The 25,511-nt window shown below is 39.3% G+C and overlaps 1 protein-coding gene across 2 annotated transcripts in view; it reads left to right on the top strand.

The window, feature by feature from the left end:
• The first annotated feature begins 1,315 nt into the window (after positions 1-1,315).
• The window catches only part of STXBP1 (syntaxin binding protein 1), a 39,214-nt gene continuing 15,018 nt past the window's right edge, over positions 1,316-25,511 (top strand). Inside the window, exons 1-13 of one of the 2 annotated variants that reach the window (XM_063432697.1) lie at positions 1,316-1,500; positions 16,941-16,990; positions 17,112-17,193; positions 17,379-17,455; positions 19,411-19,489; positions 19,655-19,758; positions 20,902-21,050; positions 21,627-21,711; positions 22,864-22,994; positions 23,375-23,482; positions 23,618-23,678; positions 23,791-23,856; positions 24,424-24,504. In XM_063432697.1, coding sequence (XP_063288767.1) covers positions 1,464-1,500; positions 16,941-16,990; positions 17,112-17,193; positions 17,379-17,455; positions 19,411-19,489; positions 19,655-19,758; positions 20,902-21,050; positions 21,627-21,711; positions 22,864-22,994; positions 23,375-23,482; positions 23,618-23,678; positions 23,791-23,856; positions 24,424-24,504 — 1,110 coding nt within the window. In that variant the 5' untranslated portion in view covers positions 1,316-1,463. The remainder of the gene's footprint in view (positions 1,501-16,940; positions 16,991-17,111; positions 17,194-17,378; positions 17,456-19,410; positions 19,490-19,654; positions 19,759-20,901; positions 21,051-21,626; positions 21,712-22,863; positions 22,995-23,374; positions 23,483-23,617; positions 23,679-23,790; positions 23,857-24,423; positions 24,505-25,511) is intronic. The other variant, XM_063432698.1, reaches the window with a different exon arrangement.

Genomic DNA, 25,511 nt, shown 5'->3' with positions numbered 1-25,511 from the left:
GTGAGTGAGTGTGTGTATGTGTGTGGAGGTTGCTTGCGGTGTTGCATGTTTGCTGTAGAGCGAGGTCAGGGGAATAGGGGCTGTAGTGATGGGGATAGGGAATACAGTGGGGTGACAGACCCTGTAGTGGGGGGATATTGGCTGAGAGGCAAAGCATTTTAATAAAACCATTTATATATAAAACAAACAAAAAAAAAAAAAAAAAAACGAAATTGCAGCTTGTCTGCATCCCCAGTGGGTGCAGAGAGCACCTTTCGGTCTACGCTGGGGTAATGTTTCAGAGTGTTGCTGTGGTAACCCGCCGTAGTGGTAAGGGAGACCAAGTACGGCCTCTCTATTCGAGCGCTGGCCGGAGAAATCTCCCCTGTCGGCCTGAGTAACAGAGCAGAAGAATGGGCTTGTCAATGAAGGAGATCTTTGATCTCCCACCAGACATGCCTCCCCTCTCCTGCCTGCCAGTCGAGAATGTGGTCTCGGTGGCCTTGTGGCAAATATATATATATATATATAGTAGGGGACCAAAGCTAAAGCAAAGGTTTGAGGGATACATGTACGTGCAAGTTGTTGTGGTCTGGTGAAATCGACAAACACGTAGGCCTAGATAAATAGGGCCCACCTACAGAAAATAATTGATATTATAGAGAATGGTAAGTGGAGCTCACAAAACCCTCTTCTAGAGATAACTGGGTAGGGGTTAAAAGTAGGTCAGATACACCATTCCCACGATTTCAGGCATACTGCTTAAAATATATATATTATTTCTTAAGATACCTGACAATGAAGCTTGTGCTTCATCTTATGGTTCTTCTGTGTTATGGTTATTTAATTAGCTCACAGTGCCATTATTTTTATTTATTTTTTACCTAATACACACTTCATAAAATAAATGTAAAAAAAAAGCAGTAAAAACGTAAATAAAATATATAAATATGTATTATTACATATTAAGTTTATATAGATATATATAATATTTAAAATCATGTATATATTTTTTCAGAACTTCCATTGATGAGTAAGAGCTCCATTCTCTGACAGTACCACTGCGACATATATAATAAAATATCAATTAAAGCAATTAGACTACAATAGTCCAGCTATGTGAAAGGGGGATTGTGGCACTGTGTCACACAATGGGGAGAGGCCCTGTTTGATTAGCACAGAGGTGACATATGTTGAGTTTAGGTAATAGTCATGGAGGTGCAATAAGCACAGATGGGTGTGATGCTGGGGATGACAGCCATGGCTCTCCCTCTCCATACACAGGGGTCTCTCCTGCAGCAAGCCCTCCCCTCCCTCTCTCCCTGCTGTCAGCAGGGTCCCTCCTCTCTCTCCAATACAATCAGCTGATCCCCCTCTCTCCTCCTCCAGCTCTCCCTCCTCCCCATCTCCTGCAGTCAGCTGACAGCAGCCCTCTCCTCTCCTCCTGTCTCTCTGATCGGATCTGACTGTTGGACCGCTCCAGGATGGCACCCAGTGGACTCAAAGCAGTGGTGGGAGAAAGTAAGATGGGGGTGCAGGGATGTTGGGGTGGGGGGCTGCAGGTTTCTTTATTGGGGGGAAGCAGGTGCCTTGATGCCCCCTAGGTGCCTGCCTCTGTCAGTCCAGACCCCTCCCTGTGTCCTGCGGATGTAACTGCACCATCTTCCCATCCTCCTGCGTTTGATGTGATTTGCCCATCCCTGTATCCCTGCTTCCATTCCTTGTTACATTGTATCCATCAATCCATCTATCTAACTGCTGCATCCATTGTAGAATACACAGTCTAGCTTTAAAAGGCCCTATGTCTCCTAACAGTATTACTGCAACATCCATCATCCACCCAAAACCCTCCCCTCTCCTCCCTGCATCACCCCATGCCCCCCTCTCCATGGCAGCCATTGCTCCTTGTAAACTCACTACCAGCAACATTTTCTAGGGGGAAAAGATGTCTCATCTCTAATACTAAATGCTGTCAACATCCATCAGCCAGTCTCATCCCTCCCCTCAAATCCTTCCAGCTCCCCCCTAATCCTGCTTCTCCTCTACTAAATAATCAATGTATATACAGTATATATCCCCAATCCACCTTCATTCATCATTCATATAAAATCACACTCTGCATAGGATAGGAGGCATTATTTATTATAACTAGGTGGAAATGTCATGCATGGTATGTTAGTATTTATTTGGGTTTTTTTTTCATATATTTATATGGATCTGTCTGTCTGTCTATCTATGGAAATAAATGACAAGGGATGCACGCACACATCTTAAACTCCATAATAAATCAGATTGATGTTTTGAACATAACCAATGTTTTTATCAAGCTTTTAATTAGGACCCAGTTAGGGTCGAAATGTCAATCAGATGTAGTTATTAATTTTTCAGTTTAATATTAAATATTAAATAAATTACACCCCTTATTACATGGCTCTAGTAGTGAAAATTTTGGATTTTTTTTTTTTTTTTTTGGAAGGTCAGATTGTCTTTCTTTACATGAGGTAAAAAATAATGATTAAAGGAACAATCTAGCCACCATAACAACTTTATCAAAATTAATCTGTTCTAGTGCCAGGAAATCCTTTTAGTGATTTAAATCAGTAGTGAACGGTTACTTGTAGGGGGTTAAATCAGTAAATAACGGTTACTTGTAGGGGGTTAAATCAGTAAATAACGGTTACTTGTAGGGGGTTAAATCAGTAAATAACGGTTACTTGTAGGGGGTTAAACCAGTAATTAACGGTTACTTGTAGGGGTTAAACCAGTAATTAACGGTTACTTGTAGGGGTTAAACCAGTAATGAACGGTTACTTGTAGGGGTTAAACCAGTAATGAACGGTTACTTGTAGGGGTTAAACCAGTAATTAACGGTTACTTGTAGGGGTTAAACCAGTAATGAACGGTTACTTGTAGGGGTTAAACCAGTAATGAACGGTTTAACCCCAAAGTTTTGAATCCAGTGGCAGTTAGTACTGCCCCTCTCTATTTGCTTTTGTTTGAGGCTTGTATCAGGAAACCTTGGACGGGGGGCGCAACTGATGGGCTAAGAAGGTCGGGTGAAACTCTACACTAATCAATAGGTCACCAATCGCAAAACAGCTTGAGAAACACATGCACGTTTCTTAAGCCATTTTGTGAATGGGAAGCTATTGATTGGCTTAGAGTGTCAGCTGACCCTCTCAGCCAATCAGCTGCTCACCTGTCCGAGGTTGTAGAGGGGCAGAGCTAACGCGTTGGATTCAGCACCTTGGGGTTAAATTGTTCATTAATGGTTTAAACCTTATCTGGTCCAAAGATCAAGGCAGACCGTAAGGCAGTCTTGTCTAGAATGGAAGGCAAGAATCTGAGACAGGTATAGAGGAATGCTCCAAAATAATATATTTTGCCAGGCATGGTGTCCGTTATAGGGGGACTAAATGATCTGAACATGATCTACAGATCACCTAGGAGATTTTATAGGTGAGCCTTGGCTTGGATGCAGATGCTGTGTCTGAAAATGCTGCATCCGTAAGGCGGATTTTCCCAGGTACGGAAGCCGCTGTTGGCACAATAGAGAAAGCAGTTGTAGAGTAGTTTTGAATCTCTTGACTGCCATCCGGGGGTTATTCCTCCAAATTCCCTATTTCGCAACAACTGAAAAAACCTTCTGAAAACTAAACTTTATCCTTACTTGTGACCACGAGCCGGCAGCATGTGTGAGCACGTCTGCTATACTCTGCGTCTGAGCGTGTGTTTAGATGGATGGCTGGCAAACGGCATGTGTCAACTTGTAAAAAAAAACAAAAAACTAAACAAAACACCCCATGTGTTAATGGCACTTACGTCGTGACTCTTCCTTTATCACGGACAACCCTTGCTGTACCACTTCCCCACCTGTCCCATGGGTTTGTGTAGAGTATAACAGGAAATTATATTATATGGTAAGTTACATGGATCAATAGGAGGTGTCGTAATTAGAGGCATTATAAGGAGAGGAGGTTCTATGGAGCAATAGAAGTAGCCAAATGGAACAATATTTATAAAAATGGCATTGGTAATATATTGAATAAAGATGGTGTCAGGGAAGATCGCTCTACTTTATCAGGGGCGTTCTAGTATAGGCTTCCTGGTTAAGAATAAGTGAAATATTCAGATAAATTGTGTAAAATTGCATAGTAATAATTACAGAAACTGAGATGATAATAGGTGAGTATTATATAGAGGGAATAGATAAAATCTCGTATTGAAAGGGTGCACGTGCTTTATGTAAATTCCATAGAATGCTAGCAGGAGGAAGCACAGGCTAAAGGACTTCGCTGTATTTCTGTGGTACACACCTGATTTGCAGTCGCAGTAATTGTTTGTCTTGTCCAGCCATATTGTTAGCAGATTACAGCCTGTTAATCAGGTTGGGTCTGAGGACATAGCACTTAATCACTTATCCCCTGCCCCCGTCATCACTTCTGTTTACAGGACAGAAACTAGTCATGCTAGTTTGTGGCCTGCAACGCGTATCATGGAGTATTATGGGAATTGTAGTCTATAACAGAACCTTCTGTCATCAAACATAATTGTAGTGCGATACAGTAACGTAAATAAATACGCCCCAGTACCTTGTTAGGATGGATGGCCATGTCTTTGTGGGCTTTTTCATTAATATTTATAATAATATATTTATTTTGTTTATATCTCTATCGTAAATTTTTGTTGCATATTGTGCAAAAAATAAAAAAAAAAAAACCTTTTTATAAACAAAAATTAAAAGAACAAAAGGTTCTATTTAGGAGCTTCCGTTCACTGCAGTGCAACGCTGGGCTTAACTCAGACAGAGAATTTCCAGCTTTCCTGTAGATGAAGTTTAGGTAGTGAGTGGTGCCTTATGGACCCCAGGTAAGAAGTCAAACCGCTCTAAAGCAGCTTGACTATTTACAGTCTGGGGTACTAGGGCTCTCCTGGCACCATAACCACTATAGTATGATGTAGTGGTTATGGTGTATAGAGTGTTCCTTTTAAAGGGGCACAAATGTGTGCCTAGGGTGTTGGGTAAACAAGGCAGTTTTGTCTTTTGGCAAATCTCACCCCGCCATAAAGCAACTACAGTTTATTAAAATGATTATCGTGACAATGAGTGCAATCCCTCTACATTGTTTTGCAAAACCACTTTTAAAAAAAGTACAAAAAACCCCAAAAAACATGGCGAGTTCACTTTCAATCGCCAATTAGGAGTCCGTAAACAAAAAAATATATATTTTCCTCGTTGTGTACCCAGAATATTTGTACATAATAATAAACAGATTTCTGACGTGGGGATTTGCTTCAGCCCTTCCAGTGTGTTTAGAGTCTAGACGTAGTCTCTTATTTGTATGCTGCGTCAGTGTGAATGAAGTTAGAGTATGTGCTTTGTGTTTGAATGTAGATGTTCATATATGTGCTGCAAGTGTGTGTGTGTGTGTGTGTGTGCGCTACTGTATTTTGTCAATCCTGGACTTCCTCCCTCTCTCCCCCCACGTGTCTGTTTATTCCTTTCACGTCTGGTGTGCATTATTACATGTTCACAAACTCAGTCACATCCTATACATCACTGACCTCTTATAAATGTGCCCTCACCTAGTCACACGTTTTGCAGTATTTACTAAGCATCATTTTTTGCAAACTTTGGAGCTCAGGTCCGTTAGTTTTTACAGCTTCCATTAAAAGTAAAACCATATAGTTTTCATATGAAATGCACACCCACCCCCACAAGTAGTAAGCAAAATGTGGGCAGTACCCATCTGCGTGAAATATAAGCAACCTAATAATTCAGTTCTTTGGACAGTTTACATCATTGCGTGCCGCGCTATTCCTAATTCATTTACATTTGATCTTGTAGCACTTGATATGCAAAGAGAATATAATAGATCAAATCACTGACGAAGATATTTTTGTGTTTTTTTTTATACTGGATGCAAAATGTGTTGCTAAGCAATAACCTCTCTACAGATTAAGCTAAATGTAGAACATGAGTTGTCTACAGCTGCGATTTTAATCATAGGGTAAAAAACATTGCTGGGTGCAGGGGCTTGTGGGAAGAAGTTTCATTGGTCAAGATGAGTTACTAGACTTGCATTAGCATGTTGGTATTGGAGACAGAAAAAATGACAAATCGAGATCTTAAAGTGGATCTATCACCTTGTCCACCACAACCACCCAAAAAATGAGCTTTTCTTAAAGATAACCTTTTTATTAAATGCTTTTAAAGACTGTGTTGGAATTTCAGTAAGGCAAGACATATCATAAGACATAGTTGGGACTACTTTGCCTTATGTATTTTTACTATGATAGGCAAGTAAAAAAAAAAAAAGGCAGAGCTAACGTTTGTCAAGCGCTCAACCATCACTACTGACGGTGAGGGGAAAAGGGCTCTGTCTGTGGAGGATCCTGCGGTCTCTTGTGCGTAACGCCAATGGCAGCGCTAGTGAGGGACAGGTTTAGGGTTATAGAAACTACCTTCCCCTGCCCCTCATGGCTACAGAGCAGCTTTACAGAGACATATCAGGGTAGATTTACAACACATCTAACGTTTAAATACACCATACTAATTATCCAATCGACCAAGAAATGGTTTAGATCATGTTCCAACTATCGAATTCTATTAGAGCAGTTGTTTTTACCCCTCGGTCGCGGAACAAATTCTGGTTCCCAGTGGCTTGAACTGCAGATCATCTTCATCATCCCCATCATGCAGTGGTTCTCAAAAAGTAGCTTACCACTTTCAGCGGAGACCCCTCTCACACTTGGAAGAGCCTTATTAACGGAACACTGCGAGCACCATAACTACTACAGTTCGCTGTGGTGTTTATGGTTCCAGGCATGTCCTTCCCCTCCATTGTGAGCGACCATTTCCCTTTAATTGCTCATTACAGATTCTCCCATCACGTGATTTTAATTTCCTTGCCTTCCTGACACGTCTCTTGTCACTTAAAGAAAAACAGAAAAACACCACCTGCCATATGGTTTGCTACCGAACACATTTTTCTTTGTGTCCTATTTTGTACATATTAAAAATTCATGTTCCTTTAATCTTTAAAAAAAAACTAAAAAGCTAAAAAATTTAAAATACATAACAAATGTCTTGCATGATTCAAATGTACTACCGGTGTATTGCTGAGTAAAATGCTAAATAAAAGCAATTTTACCGAAACTACTCAAGTAATAAAAGATGACCAGATACATCTGAAGTTGCTGTATTTTTAAGAAATTCCCATATGCCAGATCATTAGCCTTAAGCTCTGGTATTACCATGCAGTAGCTTGTCGGGAGCTTTTAATTCTGGTCTATAGAGTGTGCACTGTTGGACATGTTTAACCCAACATTGACAGACTTAAAGTGCTTATTGGTGCAGATAGCTATATAAAGGGATCCTCTAAGCACTATAACAACTTTAGCTCAATTAAGCCGTTTCGCTACTCAATTATCTGCCATTTGGAAGCTAAATCACTGTGTTCAAACAGCCCTAGCCACACCTCCCCTGGCAGTCACTCATGCAGCCTCCATGACAACAATTTTCAGTCTAATCTTCCAGTACAATTTGTATATCTTCTTATCTCCTGCTCTGTTAGTTGAATCTTGCATACCAGGCTCATGCATGCTGTACTGAGCAATTAAGCAGAGCAGGAGATACGAAATTCTGGATTAAACACACGGTGCAATAAGGGGAGATAAAAAAAAAAAAGAACACATATTTTTCAGGAAGTGTGTACCATGGGAGGTGTGGCTAGCTGTGTGCAATAACAAATTGACTTAACTCCTAAAGGGCAGAGGATTTTGCATTGTGACTGCATTGGAGCATGCTCTGTGCACCAAAACCACATCATTAAGCTAAAGTTGTTTTTGAAAGGGTTAATGCTGTCTTGGACTCAATTCCCTCAATTCTGTATCTCTCGGTCACCACATCAATTGACGGGAGAAACTTGCTCAGCAAATAACAGACACACGAAAGGTGCATGACAAGTTCTCAAATGCTTTTACTGTGTAATGAGTATTTATGCAAATTAAGTTACTTGAGTCATGAGATATGCCATACAGAATATAAGATTGATTACTTCCTTAAATATCACATGTTATTCTGGCAATAGATAGATAAGACCTTCTTTGAATATGTCTGGATCCTAGGCCAGACATCCTGAGTATTTAGCATTGTCTTACATCCTATAGAATTGTAAGTCTGTCACACTCAATCATATTAGAGCATCCTATACAATTGTATACTAAGCATAGTATCACATTGTCAGACATCCTAAAAGGAAAAATGTCATTGTCCAAGTTTTGCCACAGTCAGCATATCTATGACGTACATCAAATTTAGCATACAAAGCAAAAAGTAGTTTAACAAGTCAGCAATAATGATAATACATCTTATAAAATGATATGAGAAATTAACTAATATTTCTTACATTTCCCCTCTTTGAGCAAAAATAAAATTTGCTCATGTTATTGATAAAAATCTTACCAGGACAGAGAAACCTCCACATGGTATTTTCAGGGGTGCTAGTCACTCCCTGCGGGACTTTAATTAATTTCTTCACCTCGATTCCCATGTGGTAATTCCTAAGGCCCAGTTTTAAAGATGGGTTGATACCCTCCAGTGGCAGAGAGGAGAATTTCCAATTGTTTCTGTTCTGCATTATGAATTAATTTCTGTATTCTCTTCCTCAATGTACAAATAAGGTGGCAGTTATAAAAATTCATACAGAATAAAATCAGGGCTACAATAACAAGAGGATAGAATAATGATTTCATTATCTGGGATCCAGTAGGGGATCAACCAGTAAAGCATTGTACCAATGCTGGGCTAAATCATTCTAAATGTGTGAACTCACCTTAAGGAGTTCTCCTTTTAGGATATGTGTGGCTACCTGTGTATGTTATCTTTGGGAAAAATATCGTCCCCTGTGTATGTGGGTGCCCACCAGGTTAAATTCATGGCAAAGAGATCATAAACTGGTACTGGTAATGTGTTAAATTGACAAGCTAATTTAACATCCTTTGATGATGCATGATATAATGTAAAATAGCAAAAGCATGAAAAATGTGAGACATTACCAGTTAACTATCCATTGCATTTAGTGGATTGGGGTTTTAGAAGTAACCATTCATTATCTGTGAGGTTAAGCATTCATCTAATCTTAGGAATCATTAGTGTGTTTTCTAATGCCAATCTTTGTTGTTACATCCATAAATACCTGATGGCACAAGTACTCCAATTACTTAGACCTGTTGTGAATTTCATAGTTGCAACAGTTAAATTATCTAAATAATTATACATTGATTTATCTAAATCCAATCCTGTAACCTGTGATTTAACAACAGTTGGAGTCCAGTTTGCAGTAGCATGGAAACCTGTCCCTATATGCATACTGGCTGTGTTTAACTTATTCTTGAGGGTCTCCATATCTATAACTATTTAGTATACCCATAGTGGTTCCAGCACCTCCTAACAGTGTGTCATACCATTCCCTTTTCTGCCTTTGTTTGCTGTGTTACATAATGTTACAAAAGGGAGTAGTGATTTTTTAATGACACATGTACAGCTTGTAAGAAGGCAGTTGTATTAATACATGTGGATGGAATAGGTGTGTGTCATTCATAATAACTAACATTTGTCCCCTTCTTCAATTAATGGTACCAGTTATATAATCATTATTAAAGGTAATAAGGCCTGTCTGTTTATATTGATATGCAACCTTATTAATTTTCTTATAATATGTATCCCAAAACCTGTTTTTCTTCTTACCATCAGAACTTCTATTAAATAATGTGACACAGATATTAGTGTAATTAGCAACCTTAACTATGCACATTTCTGCGTTATAAAATCCAACAATATTCCGTGAACCTTCAAACAAACATAATGCATCGGTTTCATTAGCTATGGACACATTCCATATGGGTAACTGGTACTTATAAGGGTTACTATTTGTCCAATTCATCCAAATGCTTTCAGTGAACGAATGATTGCATATTACATGCTGATAGAAAGGTGGTGGAGAAAAGTTCTTGAGGGAGCGTGTGTGACGAAAGCTAGATGAGGGGCTAAGGCCTAATTGGGCTGGGGGTATTGAAGAATTGTTCATCGTGTCAAAGTCCTTTTCTCCAGAAACAAACAGGTTTTAACCTTGCCATTGACTTGTACTCATAATGGCATTCAAGGAACAATATCAGAGGGAGTATAACAACTCCAGAAAGCATAGCGCAAAACATAATCTTGGTCTCAGATTCGTATGATCCTCTCAATCTACGATATGGTGTGAAAGCCATGATGCTTCGCTAAGGGGAACTTCTTCTGTTTCCGAGCGAGGAGTGGTGTTGTCTTCCTTGGCTCCCCTCTTTGGACACAGCTTCACTCGGGATGCGTGAATCAAGATGTCATCGGAATCTGTGAGGACAGCGGTTCTGGTTACAGCAATCACAGTAGCAGGTGGTCCAAAAGGGTATCCTCCTTTGCTGGTTCTGTTCAGCTGACGGATATACACCTTGTCACCGGGCTGGTATGGATGAGTAGCTTCCTGTGAAGGTAAGGGAAAACTACGAAGAAACTTTGTCATACATACCATTCAGTTTTATCAACAATTCCTGTACATATTCTTGTATTAGCTGTAAATCCCCAGACATTATAACAAGCGGTTCCCTGGCTCAGGGTATGGGAAAAAGGTCATCCCATCAAAATCTCAAATGGAGATAATTTAGTCACCTTGTGGGGATTCATTCTTATATCAGCTAAAATAGCTGGTAGATATCTAGTCCAATTTACCCATGTTCCTGGGTAAATTCTGGGCTTTTCATTAATAGTCCTATTCAGCCTTTCAACTACCCCTGTACACTGTGGATGATAAGGTATATGAAACTTCCAGGTAACTTGCAAGAATTTAGCAAGTTCCTTGGTAACCTTACTGGCAAAAACCGAGCCATTATGAGAGCCAATACTGCAGAGAGCCGCCATACCTGGGAATAATTTCAGCAACAATAATCTTCACTACAGTCCTAGCATCTTCCCTAGATGTCACAAAGGCCATCATGCCATCTACTAAACTGATCAACTATGACCAGTAAGTATTCTTACCAATTTTGGATACATGAATAAAATCAATCTGTAAGTGTGTAAAAAGAGCAGCTGGAGGGGGCAAATGTCCGTGCTGTGATTTGTGTGGAATATTAGGATGTGTTCTCATACATGGTTCACACTATCTTACAAAAGACTGTTTGCTTCAATTATGCCTATTCTCCCCTCTTTAGAGAACAGATCATTCTGATCTTTCTCTAAACCTTGTTTTATCCAAACATTATGGCTGCAACTTCCTTTTGCCACTTTGTCAGCCAAGGCATTTCCTCTGGAAATGTCATCACTAATTATGAGGCTTAGATGGTATAGACAGAGTCAGAAGCAGAAATGAGAATAGCATGCAAAACAAACAGGACCAGAATTAACAAGACTATAGACAATAGACAGATTCTGGGTATTAAGAAAAAGAATCTCATAACCACTTAAGCGCTGGGCTGTCATGTGTTGTGTAGTGAGATTTGTTATCAGCTGAGTGACCTGGTGACTGGCATGAAGTTTTGTAGGATGCCCTAGTGTGATAGTAGTAGCAGTTTCAACAGCCATTGCACATGCTGTCAATGCTCTGAGACAACCGGCATACCCTGTGCTCAAGCTACTTTGGAAAAGAATGCTATGGGACGCATACCGCCTCCTTGCTCTTATGCACAGACCGCGGCCATGGTTTTACAGTTTGTCCTAAACATACAAATAAAATGATTTACAATAGACAGGTAGTCCTAAAGCCGGGGCTTGTACAATAGCAACCTTGAGGGCAATATATGCAGCTATCATGTCTGGTGACCAACAGACATTTTCAGGGCTGTCAGAACGTACAGCCTGCCTTAGGATTGAGTCATAATGGGAGCATTCAAGGATCCATTGGCAGCAGTAATTAATCATGCCGAGGAAGGTGAGCAACTCCTTCCGAGTAGTGGGTGTAGGAATCCTCTGAATGACCTCAATACGTTTTGGACTCAATTGTCTGGTGCCTGAAGCCAGAACAAAACCAAAAAAAAGTATTCAACCTTTGATTTACACAATTGCATTTTGTGTTTAACAACCTTGTGACCCACAGTTGCTGACAGTATCCACAGTGCTTGCCTCATAGCTAGGGCTACGTAACAAAAATCATCAACATTTTGCAAAAGGACGGAACCAAGACCGGGGTCCATGTTTTTTAGAGTATGTTGGAGTACCAACGAATAAACAGCTGGGGAATCCACATAGCCTTGGGTAAGCGTGTCCAGGTAAACTGACAGCCTTCAAAAATTAAAATAAAAACCATAAGTAGCTGTGTCTCTTGATCAATAGGTATAGAAAAAATGCATTACTTAAATCAATGACAGTGAAGCAAGTGGCATCATGTGAAATGGCTGTAATGAGGGATGTCACATCAGGGACAATGGGTGCAATGGGCACAATTAAACCATTCAGGGCTCTAAAGTCCTGAACTAAGCGATATGCTGGCCAGTGGTGTTGGGAGTGGGTTTGGTGTTATTCTTATCTACCGGGCATATTTTGAGAATTGTGGGGTTGTTGGGGTATCTTGGGTTTCCTGGGGTGTGGACACTCATTCCTCCAGTGGCCATACTGGCCACAGTTAAAACAAGTGTTCCTTTCTATTCCTCCTTGGTTACCCCTGCCACTATAACCCTGATTTCCCTGTCTCCATCCCCTTGCCCCTCTTTGACCACCCCATCCACGGGCGTTATGTGCTCCATCCCATGTTCGCTCTCAGCCTGTGTAGGTGGACAGTGTTGCAATCCCTGAGCATAATAAGCAACCTTACTTCCTAAAAACCTTCTTAAGTCAAAACAACCTGCATTTTCCTTTTCTATAACCTTGGTAAGAAAATCTTAGCCACCCAAATTGGCCCAGTCTGAAATCAATTATTTCACAAGCAAAGAATACTGTGGCAACATATTACCAAGGCATGACTGCATTTTAAGGAGATCCATATCATCTCCAGACTTCAAACCTGCCTCATCCTTCCAACACAAATCATATTACCAATCTCTTCCTTCGCATCTTGCTTATATGCCAAAACAGTGAATATAGACTGCTTATTCTTCCAACATTTCAACTTCCACCTCATTCCACATTTTAGCACATCCTGCTGAAGTACTAAGCTCATAAACAACAATTAATTTCAAACCATATAACAGTATCTTTGTAGAAACACATAATGGGTACCCAGCAGATATGCCAATACAGAAATCACATTTATGGGCACGCAACTACACACTCTGTCTCCCTCCTAGGAAACACAGACACAATATAAAAGCAATCTTAAACTAATATCTCAAAATCTCCATTCCCATATAGCTATAACAGACCACAACTCTAACTATACTCAGCCAAAACGCTAGTATTCAACAGCTAATAAAACAGTTATTTGCTAGGTTATTTAGCTGTCATTCTTATCAGTATCACTAGACTGTAACAAACTGATTCACATATCATTTTAAAACAATACAGCAACATATAAATTAAACCACTTTCCAGTTAAACTTCACACTGCACACATTATCACAATCACCATTTACACAGAATAAACAGTTAACAGCTGTAATCAGAACATATTTTTATGGTATACCAATATTAGATTAGATTAATTTTAGGGATTCTTATGTATACATTTTCTTAATTAACTTCATTACTTTACTCTACTATAGTATTGTATATAAAGAAAGGATCCATTTATATAGCGCGCTCATAACTCAACTATTTGTATAAAACTTCCATTAACTAATCTGAGATGCTTCTGCATCAACTTAAATCTTATAGAAATTGAACAAACATCTGGATCAGATTACACAGACATGGTTTCACCAGAATCTTTCAGAACTCTCAGAGACTTAAAAAATTTATTCTATACCATGTTTAAAAGGCATGGCAAACCTTAGACCGGTCAGTCTCCAAGAGCCTTAGTACAACAGGTAGAAACCTTTGTCAATGATTTCTGATCCAGGCTATATACCACAATTTAAAATAACACATAATGTGAGACATAGAAGACACAAGCAGTAGTTATTGTACTGGATCATCTAAGGCATCTGTAGCAATAAAAAGGTTAGCTTACTGCACAAAATAAAGCATGTGTTGGACCGCTGAAAATTTAAACGTTACTCTGTTATTTTCAAACAAAAATCATATTTAGTATGGATCCTTTGCAACAAACACACAGGGCAGGGAAGATGTGCTGATTGGTGTTCTATACAATTAATCCCATATGGGGAATTAACTTTCAAATACTAATGAAGTGTCTCTTTTTTTTGTCTCAGTAGCAAATATACTGAGCTCATCATTTAAACAATTTAACACATTTACACTTATCCCACTCTCATAGAAAGTGTAGTGGGCTTATGGTATTTTAAAGCAACAATCATACCAGGCACACAGATCCCATGTGAAATAACTTACAATAAAACTTATACTTCTATGCGACAGAAAGAATAAAGCAAAAAGATTTAAGTAGGTCTATCAGGTACAACCTGTGAGTCATTTCTTTTCTAATACACAGTACTGCTATCTTGCAAAAATATAAGTCCTGCGCTCACTCCCATCACTACCGGGCAGCAGCAAGGACTACAATACACATCAGCCCCAATATATCATAAAAACCAAAGAAAAACAAGTTACCTGCGTTCTCTCCTTAATCCCTATGTATTTTAAAAACCTCCATTTGTTTAAAAGTACTGCTATCTTATATATACACATATATATATATACACATCTATACATATATACATATATACATACACACACACATATACATGTACACATATTGGTCACTCAGGACCTGAACTCACATTTCCCATACTCAGAGTGGGGACACTACTAACTTACCAAAGTGTGTCCCCAATATAGACAAACAATCACCCACAAAGAACACTTAAGACAAACAAAGGTGACCGGGAGAAAGAGAAGTTTGGGTTATACTTATAGATCTATAAACCGTGCTCCTCAGAACACCTATAGTCTTAATAAACCGGAGACCTCTTATGGTCTCAAAAACCTGTATCTACCTGAGATACCCTGTATCTATCTTAGATACTAACCTGGGTTACCAAAACCCTATATATTTAGACCAAATGTCTAATAAACCGGAGACCTCTTATAGTCTCAATATAAACTGGAGACCTCTCATGGTCTCAATATAACTAGAGTCCTTACACCTTTCCTACTGGATACAGTCTTACTAAACCAAAGGGAATCATAGACAATCAGTGTCAATTAAGACACAAAAAGGCTACTTACCCAATGGTTTTGCTGTTTGCTGATCCCACTTCTAGACACCAAGCTGAAAGGGTTAATGCTGTCTTGGACTCAATTCCCTCAATTCTGTATCTCTCGGTCACCACATCAATTGACGGGAGAAACTTGCTCAGCAAATAACAGACACACGAAAGGTGCATGACAAGTTCTCAAATGCTTTTACTGTGTAATGAGTATTTATGCAAATTAAGTTACTTGAGTCATGAGATATGCCATACAGAATATAAGATTGATTACTTCCTTAAATATCACATGTTATTCTGGCAATAGATAGATAAGACCTTCTTTGAATATGTCTGGATCCTAGGCCAGACATCCTGAGTATTTAGCATTGTCTTACATCCTATAGAATTGTAAGTCTGTCACACTCAATCATATTAGAGCATCCTATACAATTGTATACTAAGCATAGTATCACATTGTCAGACATCCTAAAAGGAAAAATGTCATTGTCCAAGTTTTGCCACAGTCAGCATATCTATGACGTACATCAAATTTAGCATACAAAGCAAAAAGTAGTTTAACAAGTCAGCAATAATGATAATACATCTTATAAAATGATATGAGAAATTAACTAATATTTCTTACAGGTTTGGTGCTTGAAGTGTCCCTTTAACACGCTTTGGAATATTAAGAAATGTGACATTTATCAGAGAGATATTGTGTCTGTGTGTTTCTCGCACCAATAAATCTTTCTGTTCTCAAACTGTCTATGGCTGCACATTATGCAGGAGGGGGATATCTAACAGATTTCGAAGCTGTCTGACCACAGCCTTAGTCCGGCTCAGACTAAGGATTTCTGAGCCAGGGAATTCTAGTGCAGGTTATCTACCTACTGATAAAAGCTGTTTAGCTAAGCTACATCTCACAGAGACATTTGCTATACAACTATGTTATTAGATAAAAATTGGTTTAAAGGGAGGTGCAGGAAGGATTGGTGGGCTTAATGTATTGGGACATGACATACCGCTGTTCAGGAACCAGGAAAAGGAACCAATTGTGGATCTCTTATCAAGATAAATTTAATTCTATTGCCCAATTATGCAAGTGATCTTTTAATGCAACAGATTAAGCAAATTCGAAATGGCATGCTCAGCAAATCTTTTTAATGTGTCTGAAACATTAGGAAGGTTCCTAAATATATATTTCGGGCAGCCAAATTCTACAGATATTTATCGAGCCCTGTGTCGGGCTGTATCCCATTCACCTGTTAAAATGTCCCTGTTTCTGTTACCCTTTTGTGACTCGAAGACACCAGATATGTTTATCACGCTACTGAGTTAATTAACACACAAACAATTCTGTTTAGGACCTGCTTCATCTCGTGAGTTGGCTAGAATTCAGCAGGAAAAAGACTGACACGTTTTGATAATCAGCTGCCCATTTACACAATGTTCCCCGAGAATCCTTACATACTATGACTGTAATGGAAGGCTTTGCATCTTGAAAGATTGTGTACCAAAATCATCCTGATGGTTAAAATAATTTTTAATATTGGAATTCTGTGACTTAGCCAATTTTAAACTGTATCAGTCTGACTAGTGTAATGGAACGTTTTTAATTTTGTGCTCCTATGGTATTATGTGTTATATGACCCTTACCGTGCCTTTTGGTTTTTGTGTCGTAGAGATCATGCATGATGTTATCCGTAAGGTGAAGAAGAAAGGAGAATGGAAGGTAATGGTCAATGTGTTTTTTTTTTTTGTTCTTGTGATAAAATCGACGCATGTCTCTGTAATGATGTATGGACCTGAAATGGTGTAAAGTTTCATCTTTTTGTACCATTGTGTCCCTCCAGGTGCTGGTGGTGGATCAGCTCAGTATGCGCATGTTGTCTTCATGCTGCAAGATGACCGATATCATGACAGAAGGGATCACAAGTAAGGGACAGCGAAGTGGGGTGGCCCTCCAGAAATTGACAACCATGAGTAGACTTGGAGGCACCTTTGGGGTTGGGAGTGGGACAGGTTGTGATAACTTGGAAGACTTGTATAGATCTGGTTAAGGACATATAGTTGTTTATCTATCTGTATCTGATATCTTTGTATGACTTGTCTCTTTGTAGTTGTCGAAGACATTAACAAACGAAGGGAACCAATCCCCAGTCTGGAGGCGGTGTATCTGATCACACCTTCTGAGAAGGTAGCAACATTAAACAACACTAGGCTTGCCGTCACTCTGTCTAGCCTGCATGTCTCCGGGTTGCGCATGCATGTAGCGCTTTTTGAAGTGCTCTGCGCGTGAGCTTAATAATCTGACAGCATCTCACATAGCACCAGTGCATGTTTTAATGTACTTGTGATGTAGAATTATTAAAAATCTTTATTGTACTTGTATTCAATTATTGCACTAACTCCATATTAACCTCACACCTTGACAAATCCTCCATTTTGTCCTCCTAACCTGACTTCTTCATTCCTCCATTTTGTCCTCATAACCAAACTTCTTCATTTTAAAACTACATTACATGACAGAATTTCCCAGCACATCTAACAATGAACAAAGACTGTATTTTCTATAAGACATGATTAACTCAGGAACTGCTGACTTTCCCCTAACTCGCAACATAGTATAATTTGAAGGCCATGAGAACACAGTAGTAATGAAATGTTCTATTCATAAGAGACCTTGCACCTGGCCACGAGATCTGAGATCACTGACCGTGTAAAATGACGCTCCAGACCCCCTTGTCCCCACCCGTGTCCAAAAGAATACCACCTCTTGGTGGGTGGGCACGGGACTAACCACTTAGTTTTTGAACCAATTAATTATACAGATAGGTGGACACTAATTCAGACACTTAACAATTAACCCAATTAATGGTGTTTATTCACTAATATATTGATAATCAATGATGACGTAAAATGTCTCTTAAAAGGGCCTGCGCGCCCGCTTTTCTTCACTTGCCAATAAATTTTCTCGAAGTTATTTTAACCTGAACTCCGTGTGTCAGACTTAATTACTTCAGCGTATATACGCAATTCAATTTTCTTAATTTGGACAGGAACAGATAGACATTTAAACATTTTGGTTTGTTGCTAAAAAGTACCATAACACTTGCACTGTGCTGATAGGGGACATTTCCCTGATATCCCCAGATACAGGTCACCTGGACCAAGATGGTGGTACAGGAGACCAAATTTGGGATGATCCTGCTGAACCTGGGACACAACAAAAATATTATTGTCTCCCAGTTTGCGGGAACACAGTAAAATTGGTTTGGATGTAGAGATTTTTTATTTATTTATTTTTTTCTCTTCTCCATTTGGCTGTTGGCCTGTATTTTGGATGTTTGTTTTCAACTCAACTAACTAGTGTGTAGGAGCCATTGTGTTTATAACAGAGACAATATGTATTTGTCTACTATTATCCAACGGTCTAAAATCATTTCACTCATTTTACTTTGAATCCCAATCAGTTCAGCTTCCATGTCACAGTACGTACAGGTTCCTTACTGTGCTAATATCTGTCCCCTTTATAGTAATACTGCTTATTGGTTAATTAGCTATTTTTAATTTATCTCCCCTATGCACCTCCTGCCAGTAACTGATATATCTGTTGAAATATAACTTGCAAACTGTTCTTCCATTTAAGATCTTGATAGTGACTTGGCGATTAATAATTAATTTAAAAGTTCTGTCTGATCCTCCAAGCTCAAAGAGCTATTTAATATGACCTGTGATGCAATTTCCTTGAAAAAAATGCAAATAATTAATATTCTAGAAGAACAAATTGTCTCTTCGCCCCAGTTATTGTATAAAAGCTGTGCCTGTGTCTTCTGATCTGTTCTGTGTATTGGTTTCACTAAATTCAATTCCTTACTTTCACCGTCTCTCATCATCGTTCACATCACCTTCTTCGTTCTGTCTTTCACTGTTCCACCAAGTGTGAGAATTAGGAGCGGTTATCATTGAAACCGCTGGAATGTTTTTATTAATTTAGAATTTTGACCCAAAATGATCCTTTACAACTAACCCCCATCCCATCTAACTTATCTGCATCAGCTCATGTACCGGTCCATGTCCTATCTATTCCCATCTCCCTCTAGTTCCTTCTGCCTCTTTTCCCGTCTCTTATCCACGTTTCCTTTCTTGCAGTCTGTTCACTCTCTCATCAATGATTTTAAAGATCCTCCTTCAGCTAAATACAGAGCAGCTCACGTCTTCTTTACTGACTGTAAGTGCACATACTGACACTGCTAGTGCTTCTTTTCCCTCCTCTGTTCTCCCTTGTCCTGTGTTTATCTATTTGTGTATTTACCCCCTCCAACCCTTTGCATGTCCCTGGATCCCCATCCCGTTACTGGGTTTAAATATTTCATTATGGTGTCTCTCCGTACAGCCTGCCCTGACACCTTGTTTAATGAGCTGGTCAAGTCTCGGGCATCCAAAGTTATCAAGACCCTCACTGAAATCAACATCGCATTTCTCCCTTCTGAGTCCCAGGTAAGAAATCTTGTGACTGAAATTGAACATCCTCTTACTGAGCAGATGAAAGTCTTTCTTGGGGAATTTGAGTTTTTAGACCATGTTGTTAGTGTTCCATACACGTATTACTGTCCAGACTGTCTGCTTTAAGGTCAGATTATAGAGTAGAAAATTCTATTAAAATTTGAAGGAAATAAATTGATAGAATGATAATCGGTAGAATTTCTAATGATAAGCCCTGAACATAATCCAAACCACTCAAGTCTTACCAACCTTTACCTCTCACCAGCCCTATTCCCTGGAACCCCAAGCTCGATATGTATAAATCAAGTACAGTGGGACCTCGGTTTACGAATTGAATGCGTTCTCCGTGACGTACCAAAATCATCTTATTGCGAAACATTTGTAAACCGAAACGCGGTTTCCCATAGGAATTCATTGAACCAATTAATCAGTTATGGTCAGAAAAAAGTCAAAATGAGCTGGCATGGAAACCAACCCACAATGCAGAACACACAATAAAAGGCATGCAAATGACAAAGCTCAGCTCCCTACCATTCCACAGCTTGGGAAATGCACCAAAAAGTCCCAAAACAACGGCAAACAATTTCCAGAATGGCTGCTCCAACACCTCCACACTCGACGCCAAGTGCTACCCACAGGCTCCAGCATATTGGACTGTCAGTTTCTTATGACTTCATAAACCAAACCATAGATCGTAACATCATGAAAAGATTGCAGACCTGTCTTATTTTTTTTGCCAATTGTTTGATCTATTTATCTGTCTTTATCTATGATAAATTTATGTTTTCAGCGGATGTTTTATTTTTTTACTTTTGGGAAAAAAAATAATTTACCTGAATTTTGTCCTGTTGCACAGCTGCAAAGAAAGGTTTTACATTACAAAAAGTAAACCATAAAATATATGTATACATACCATAGTAACTTCTATTAAAAAAAAAAAGATTGTAAGATTTATTTACAAACTTTAGGAAGTCAGAATGACACTCTGAAATATCTGTCCAATATTCTTATCAGTTTATTGTATATACTGTGTGAATGTTTGTAATGTATTACTATGTACTGGTTGTATATTTGTATAGTCTAAATAAACACAAAATAATACCAGTACACATTATATTTAACTATTATCTATTACAGGTGTTCTCCCTGGATTACCCAGACTCCTTTCACAGTTTTTACAGCCCCCACAAGGCACAGATGAAGAACCCTATCCTGGAGCGCCTCGCTGAGCAAATTGCCACTTTATGTGCCACTCTGAAAGAGTACCCAGCTGTGCGCTACCGCGGGTAAGGTTTAACCCACACTATCGGGGTGAAAAGAGGGTAATGGGAGGTGTGAGGGAGAGAAGGGAACTTCAATACTGTGAACGTAAACCTGTATAGTATGAGGTAGGTACCATCGTGAAGAAATGTGGGAACGTATTGAATGGTAAGTTTACATAGGAAAATTATTTTAATATATACTATTTACTTGTTGGGTTTCCTTTGTGCTGAAAAAAGGACTAAAACGAATGGGAAAATAGTAATAAAAAATAAAAAAAAGTGTCGGTAGACCTATAGCTTTTTCTAAAATACAGTTCTCATGATGCTTATCAAGCTTGTTACTAAGATTAGAAAGTTCTTAGATTAGAAAGTTTCCGGATCATGGGATTTGTAGTGTAATGTCTCTGTGAATACAATTTGTCTCTGCTCTGTCAGTACAGTATATCTGTCAGTATAATATGCTTATGCTAACCTGGCACACCACGTATGACAATGTGAGTACATTTTGCGATTCTTGCATTGTGTGCATATTGTGTTAGAGGAGGCATGTCTATTAAAGGCAGCGTAAGTGCATTAATTAACCTGTGTATTGCCCCACAGAGATTACAAGGATAACGCAATGCTTGCGCAGCTGATCCAAGATAAACTGGACGCTTACAAAGCTGACGACCCTACCATGGGGGAGGTGAGTAATCACGGGTGGCATTGACCGGAACACAGGGTGAGATGATGAACAGGCTTTTGTAGTCTTTAGAATACAGAGTGATACCCTATTTCCATAAAAGTGCAGCATCTTACAAAGGGCCCTACTGTTTGTCATGTCTGTGAGCGAGCTCGTGTCTGATGCTGTGTGTATGTGAGACCGGTGAGGAGTATGTTGGGGGGAGACAGACGCAAAATATGACTAACCATGATCTATGAATCATACTTTTTGTTTGGCTTACAGTACTATATATTAAGGTCAAAATATCTAAGATGGAAAAACTCCCTACAACATAGCAGGAGATTTATTCCAACTTTGTAAATATATATTGGTCTACATTTTTCAAGTCTGCGCTTGATTCACTACAACTTTATGTTTGCAAATAAACTCTATTTTTCTATTCTTTTATCATACTAATTCTATCAAACCTATGTAGTTACTAAATTTGTTGTAGCATTTTTTTTACAAAATGACTCCCCCCTTACCCCTCCATTTAGCTTTCTGAAAATTAAATTAAAACATTTTAAGAAATTTGGGTTCGCCGGTGCAAAGCCATAATGTAGGTGTGCACTGTCCTTCTTAGGCAACATTTAACCCAAGGAAATGGCAATATCAAGGGGGGCGTTTGCCCTAGGCTGTGGTACCCCATGCACCTAATGTGAAAACGACCAAGTTGCTATTCTGAAATCTACTAAATAATAATTGTGGAAACATTTTAGAATTTATCTCTGAATATGGAGTGGCCTTAGTACTGTGCAAATTCAGATCATTTCTGGTAGGTTTCCTAAATGTGGAAGCTAGTAAGTTTAAATGAAATTGCTTCCAAAATGTTGCTTCAGAGTTAGTCCCGAAACACAGAAGGGGATATCTACTACTATGATTTAATGTTACAAATGTAACAGTTAATTACTCCCATAACTTTAGAGTGCATTTTTAAAAGTGACTGTGCAGTAAGGTCTTGATGCAGAGTACTTACTACAGAGATGTTCTTTTTGGTTGTGTGTGCAGGAGAATTGTATATTTGGATTAAATGGTTATATATTAAAAGTTATATCTGCCCATCAGGTTATAATACACTCTTCCTCAATGTGTCCTCTCTTAAACGTGGTAAAATGTAACAATTTGCCCTCACAGGGTCCAGACAAAGCTCGCTCACAACTTATCATTTTGGACCGTGGGTTTGATCCATCTTCACCAGTCCTACATGAGTTAACCTTCCAGGCCATGAGCTATGACCTCCTGCCTGTAGAGAATGATGTCTACAAGTAAGTCAGTAGGGTTGAGGGCAAGACATTTGATTAAACATATCATTGGTTATTGTATTCTGTGACAGGTTTTTTGCTTTCTGCTCCCAATAGGATATATAGCTGTGTGTTTTTGTTTAGAAATCATCCATTAGAATTGTAAATGGGTCTTTATATGTGGGAGGCATGTTACCTGTGATTTGACCCCCTTTATTGTTCTTGAGACTTGGTATGAGACTGCTGCATTATATATGATACATGCTATGATCTGTTGTGTCGTCACAAAGATGTAGACGAGGAAATTAATGTCACTTGATTGTGAGTGAGAGAACATTTTAGTCGGGTTATAAAAAAGGCTGCAATTTGAAGTCAAACTTTCATTAACCATGTGATCCTCTTAGATACGAGACAAGTGGTATTGGTGAAAATCGAGTAAAGGAGGTCCTTCTAGATGAAGATGATGAGCTCTGGGTGACCCTGCGTCACAAGCACATTGCCGAAGTGTCCCAGTATGTATTTTTCATGTTTTGAGTGATTGTCTAAGCTTTTTGCCAAGTCAATAAGACTTTACATTTATTAACATGAATCCTATACAGTCAAAATCCCACCGATCCCCGTCTAATGCTCAACATCTTGTCTTTCAGGGAAGTAACTCGCTCACTTAAGGACTTCTCTTCCAGTAAACGGATGACCACTGGTGACAAGGTGACTGTCTCATTTGACCTGAGACTAATGTCAGTGCATGTTTAACACACACACACACACACACACACACAAACAAACAAAAAGCCACACTACCTTTTTATCCTTATTTCAGGCTACCATGAGGGATCTTTCCCAGATGCTGAAGAAAATGCCTCAATATCAGAAGGAGCTGAGCAAGGTGAGAGAGGGAAAAAAAAAACATGGTCTCAGTCTACAATACCCATAATTCTCTATTTTCTGCTACCTGGCAGAGAATTAGGGGTGGTGTAGTTCAGCAACATATGGTGTTCAGTTTGGCCTCCTTGCTTCAAGGTTAATACAATACACGAACGTTACGACCTCTTTTTTTCATTTGCTCTATTGTGCGAAGTGCAATTCTGAAACTTCCTTTGGAAAATACAGAAATGTATCTTTGCTGTTCTTTTCTATGCATTCTTCTGTGCATTGCAACGTTCGTGATGTACCAGACATTGTATATAGAAATATCCTTTGCCAGTCCATAGATAATGGATTCCACTATACAGTGTTTAGTTGTTTTAGTATATCGTGACAACGTTGCTAAGTCCCAGTCAGTGTACCCAAAGCATCCTTAATCTGTCAGTCTTTGCCAGTCAGTATACACAGACCCCCTGGTGCCATGCTAGCCCGCGTGTAGGGCATTTTCTGTGCCAGCAATATAGATGATGATGTTGCTCTGTTCTGCATTGTTATGGATCTTAATATGAACCTGTGACATTCTTTGCAGTACTCCACTCACCTACACCTGGCGGAGGACTGCATGAAGCACTACCAAGGCACTGTGGACAAACTCTGCCGCGTGGAACAGGTGAGAACTGTGGATTAATGACTAAATCATAAACAAGTAGCAGAATGGGTTTTCAGTAGTTGCTATTAATTTAAATAACATTTCATTTTGTTAGTCTTCATTTAGAATTTTGTGTGTTTGTATAAATGTCAGTCAGAGCCATTTCCTATTTCTCTCTATCCCCAGGAGTGAACAGTGGGGAAACTGTTGGACATTGAATCTATATCTAACGTTCTATGTTCCACATGAAATGAACTATAAGACATGGAGATTCACACTTTCAAATGGTGGCATTTGGAAATTGACTCTGTCTCTAGCTCTGTATGTCTCAGATGTGGCATTTGGAAATGGAGTCTGTCCCTAGCTCTGTATGTCTCAGATTTGGCATTAGGACATGGAGTCTGTCTCCAGCTCTGTATGTCTCAGATGTGGCATTAGGACATGGAGTCTGTCTCTAGCTCTGTATGTCTCAGATGTGGTATTAGGACATGGAGTCTGTCTCCAGCTCTGTATGTCTCAGATGTGGCATTAGGACATGGAGTCTGTCTCCAGCTCTGTATGTCTCAGATGTGGCATTAGGACATGGAGTCTGTCTCCAGCTCTGTATTTCTCAGATGTGGCATTAGGACATGGAGTCTGTCTCCAGCTCTGTATGTCTCAGATGTGGCATTAGGACATGGAGTCTGTCTCCAGCTCTGTATGTCTCAGATTTGGCATTAGGACATGGAGTCTGTCTCTAGCTCTGTATGTCTCAGATGTGGCATTAGGACATGGAGTCTGTCTCTAGCTCTGTATGTCTCAGATGTGGCATTAGGACATGGAGTCTGTCTCCAGCTCTGTATGTCTCAGATGTGGCATTAGGACATGGAGTCTGTCTCCAGCTCTGTATGTCTCAGATGTGGTATTAGGACATGGAGTCTGTCTCCAGCTCTGTGGATTGCCCCGTCACATCTAGCTCCATGTGTTACATATAAAAGGACAATACCTATCATCAAATTAACACACAGAGCAAGAGACAGCTCTGGATC

This window comes from Pelobates fuscus, chromosome 9, assembly GCF_036172605.1.
Source record: "Pelobates fuscus isolate aPelFus1 chromosome 9, aPelFus1.pri, whole genome shotgun sequence".
NCBI lineage: Eukaryota > Metazoa > Chordata > Amphibia > Anura > Pelobatidae > Pelobates > Pelobates fuscus.
The sequence above is the reverse complement of the archived record's forward strand: the minus strand, read 5'-3'. Positions and strand labels throughout refer to the sequence as shown.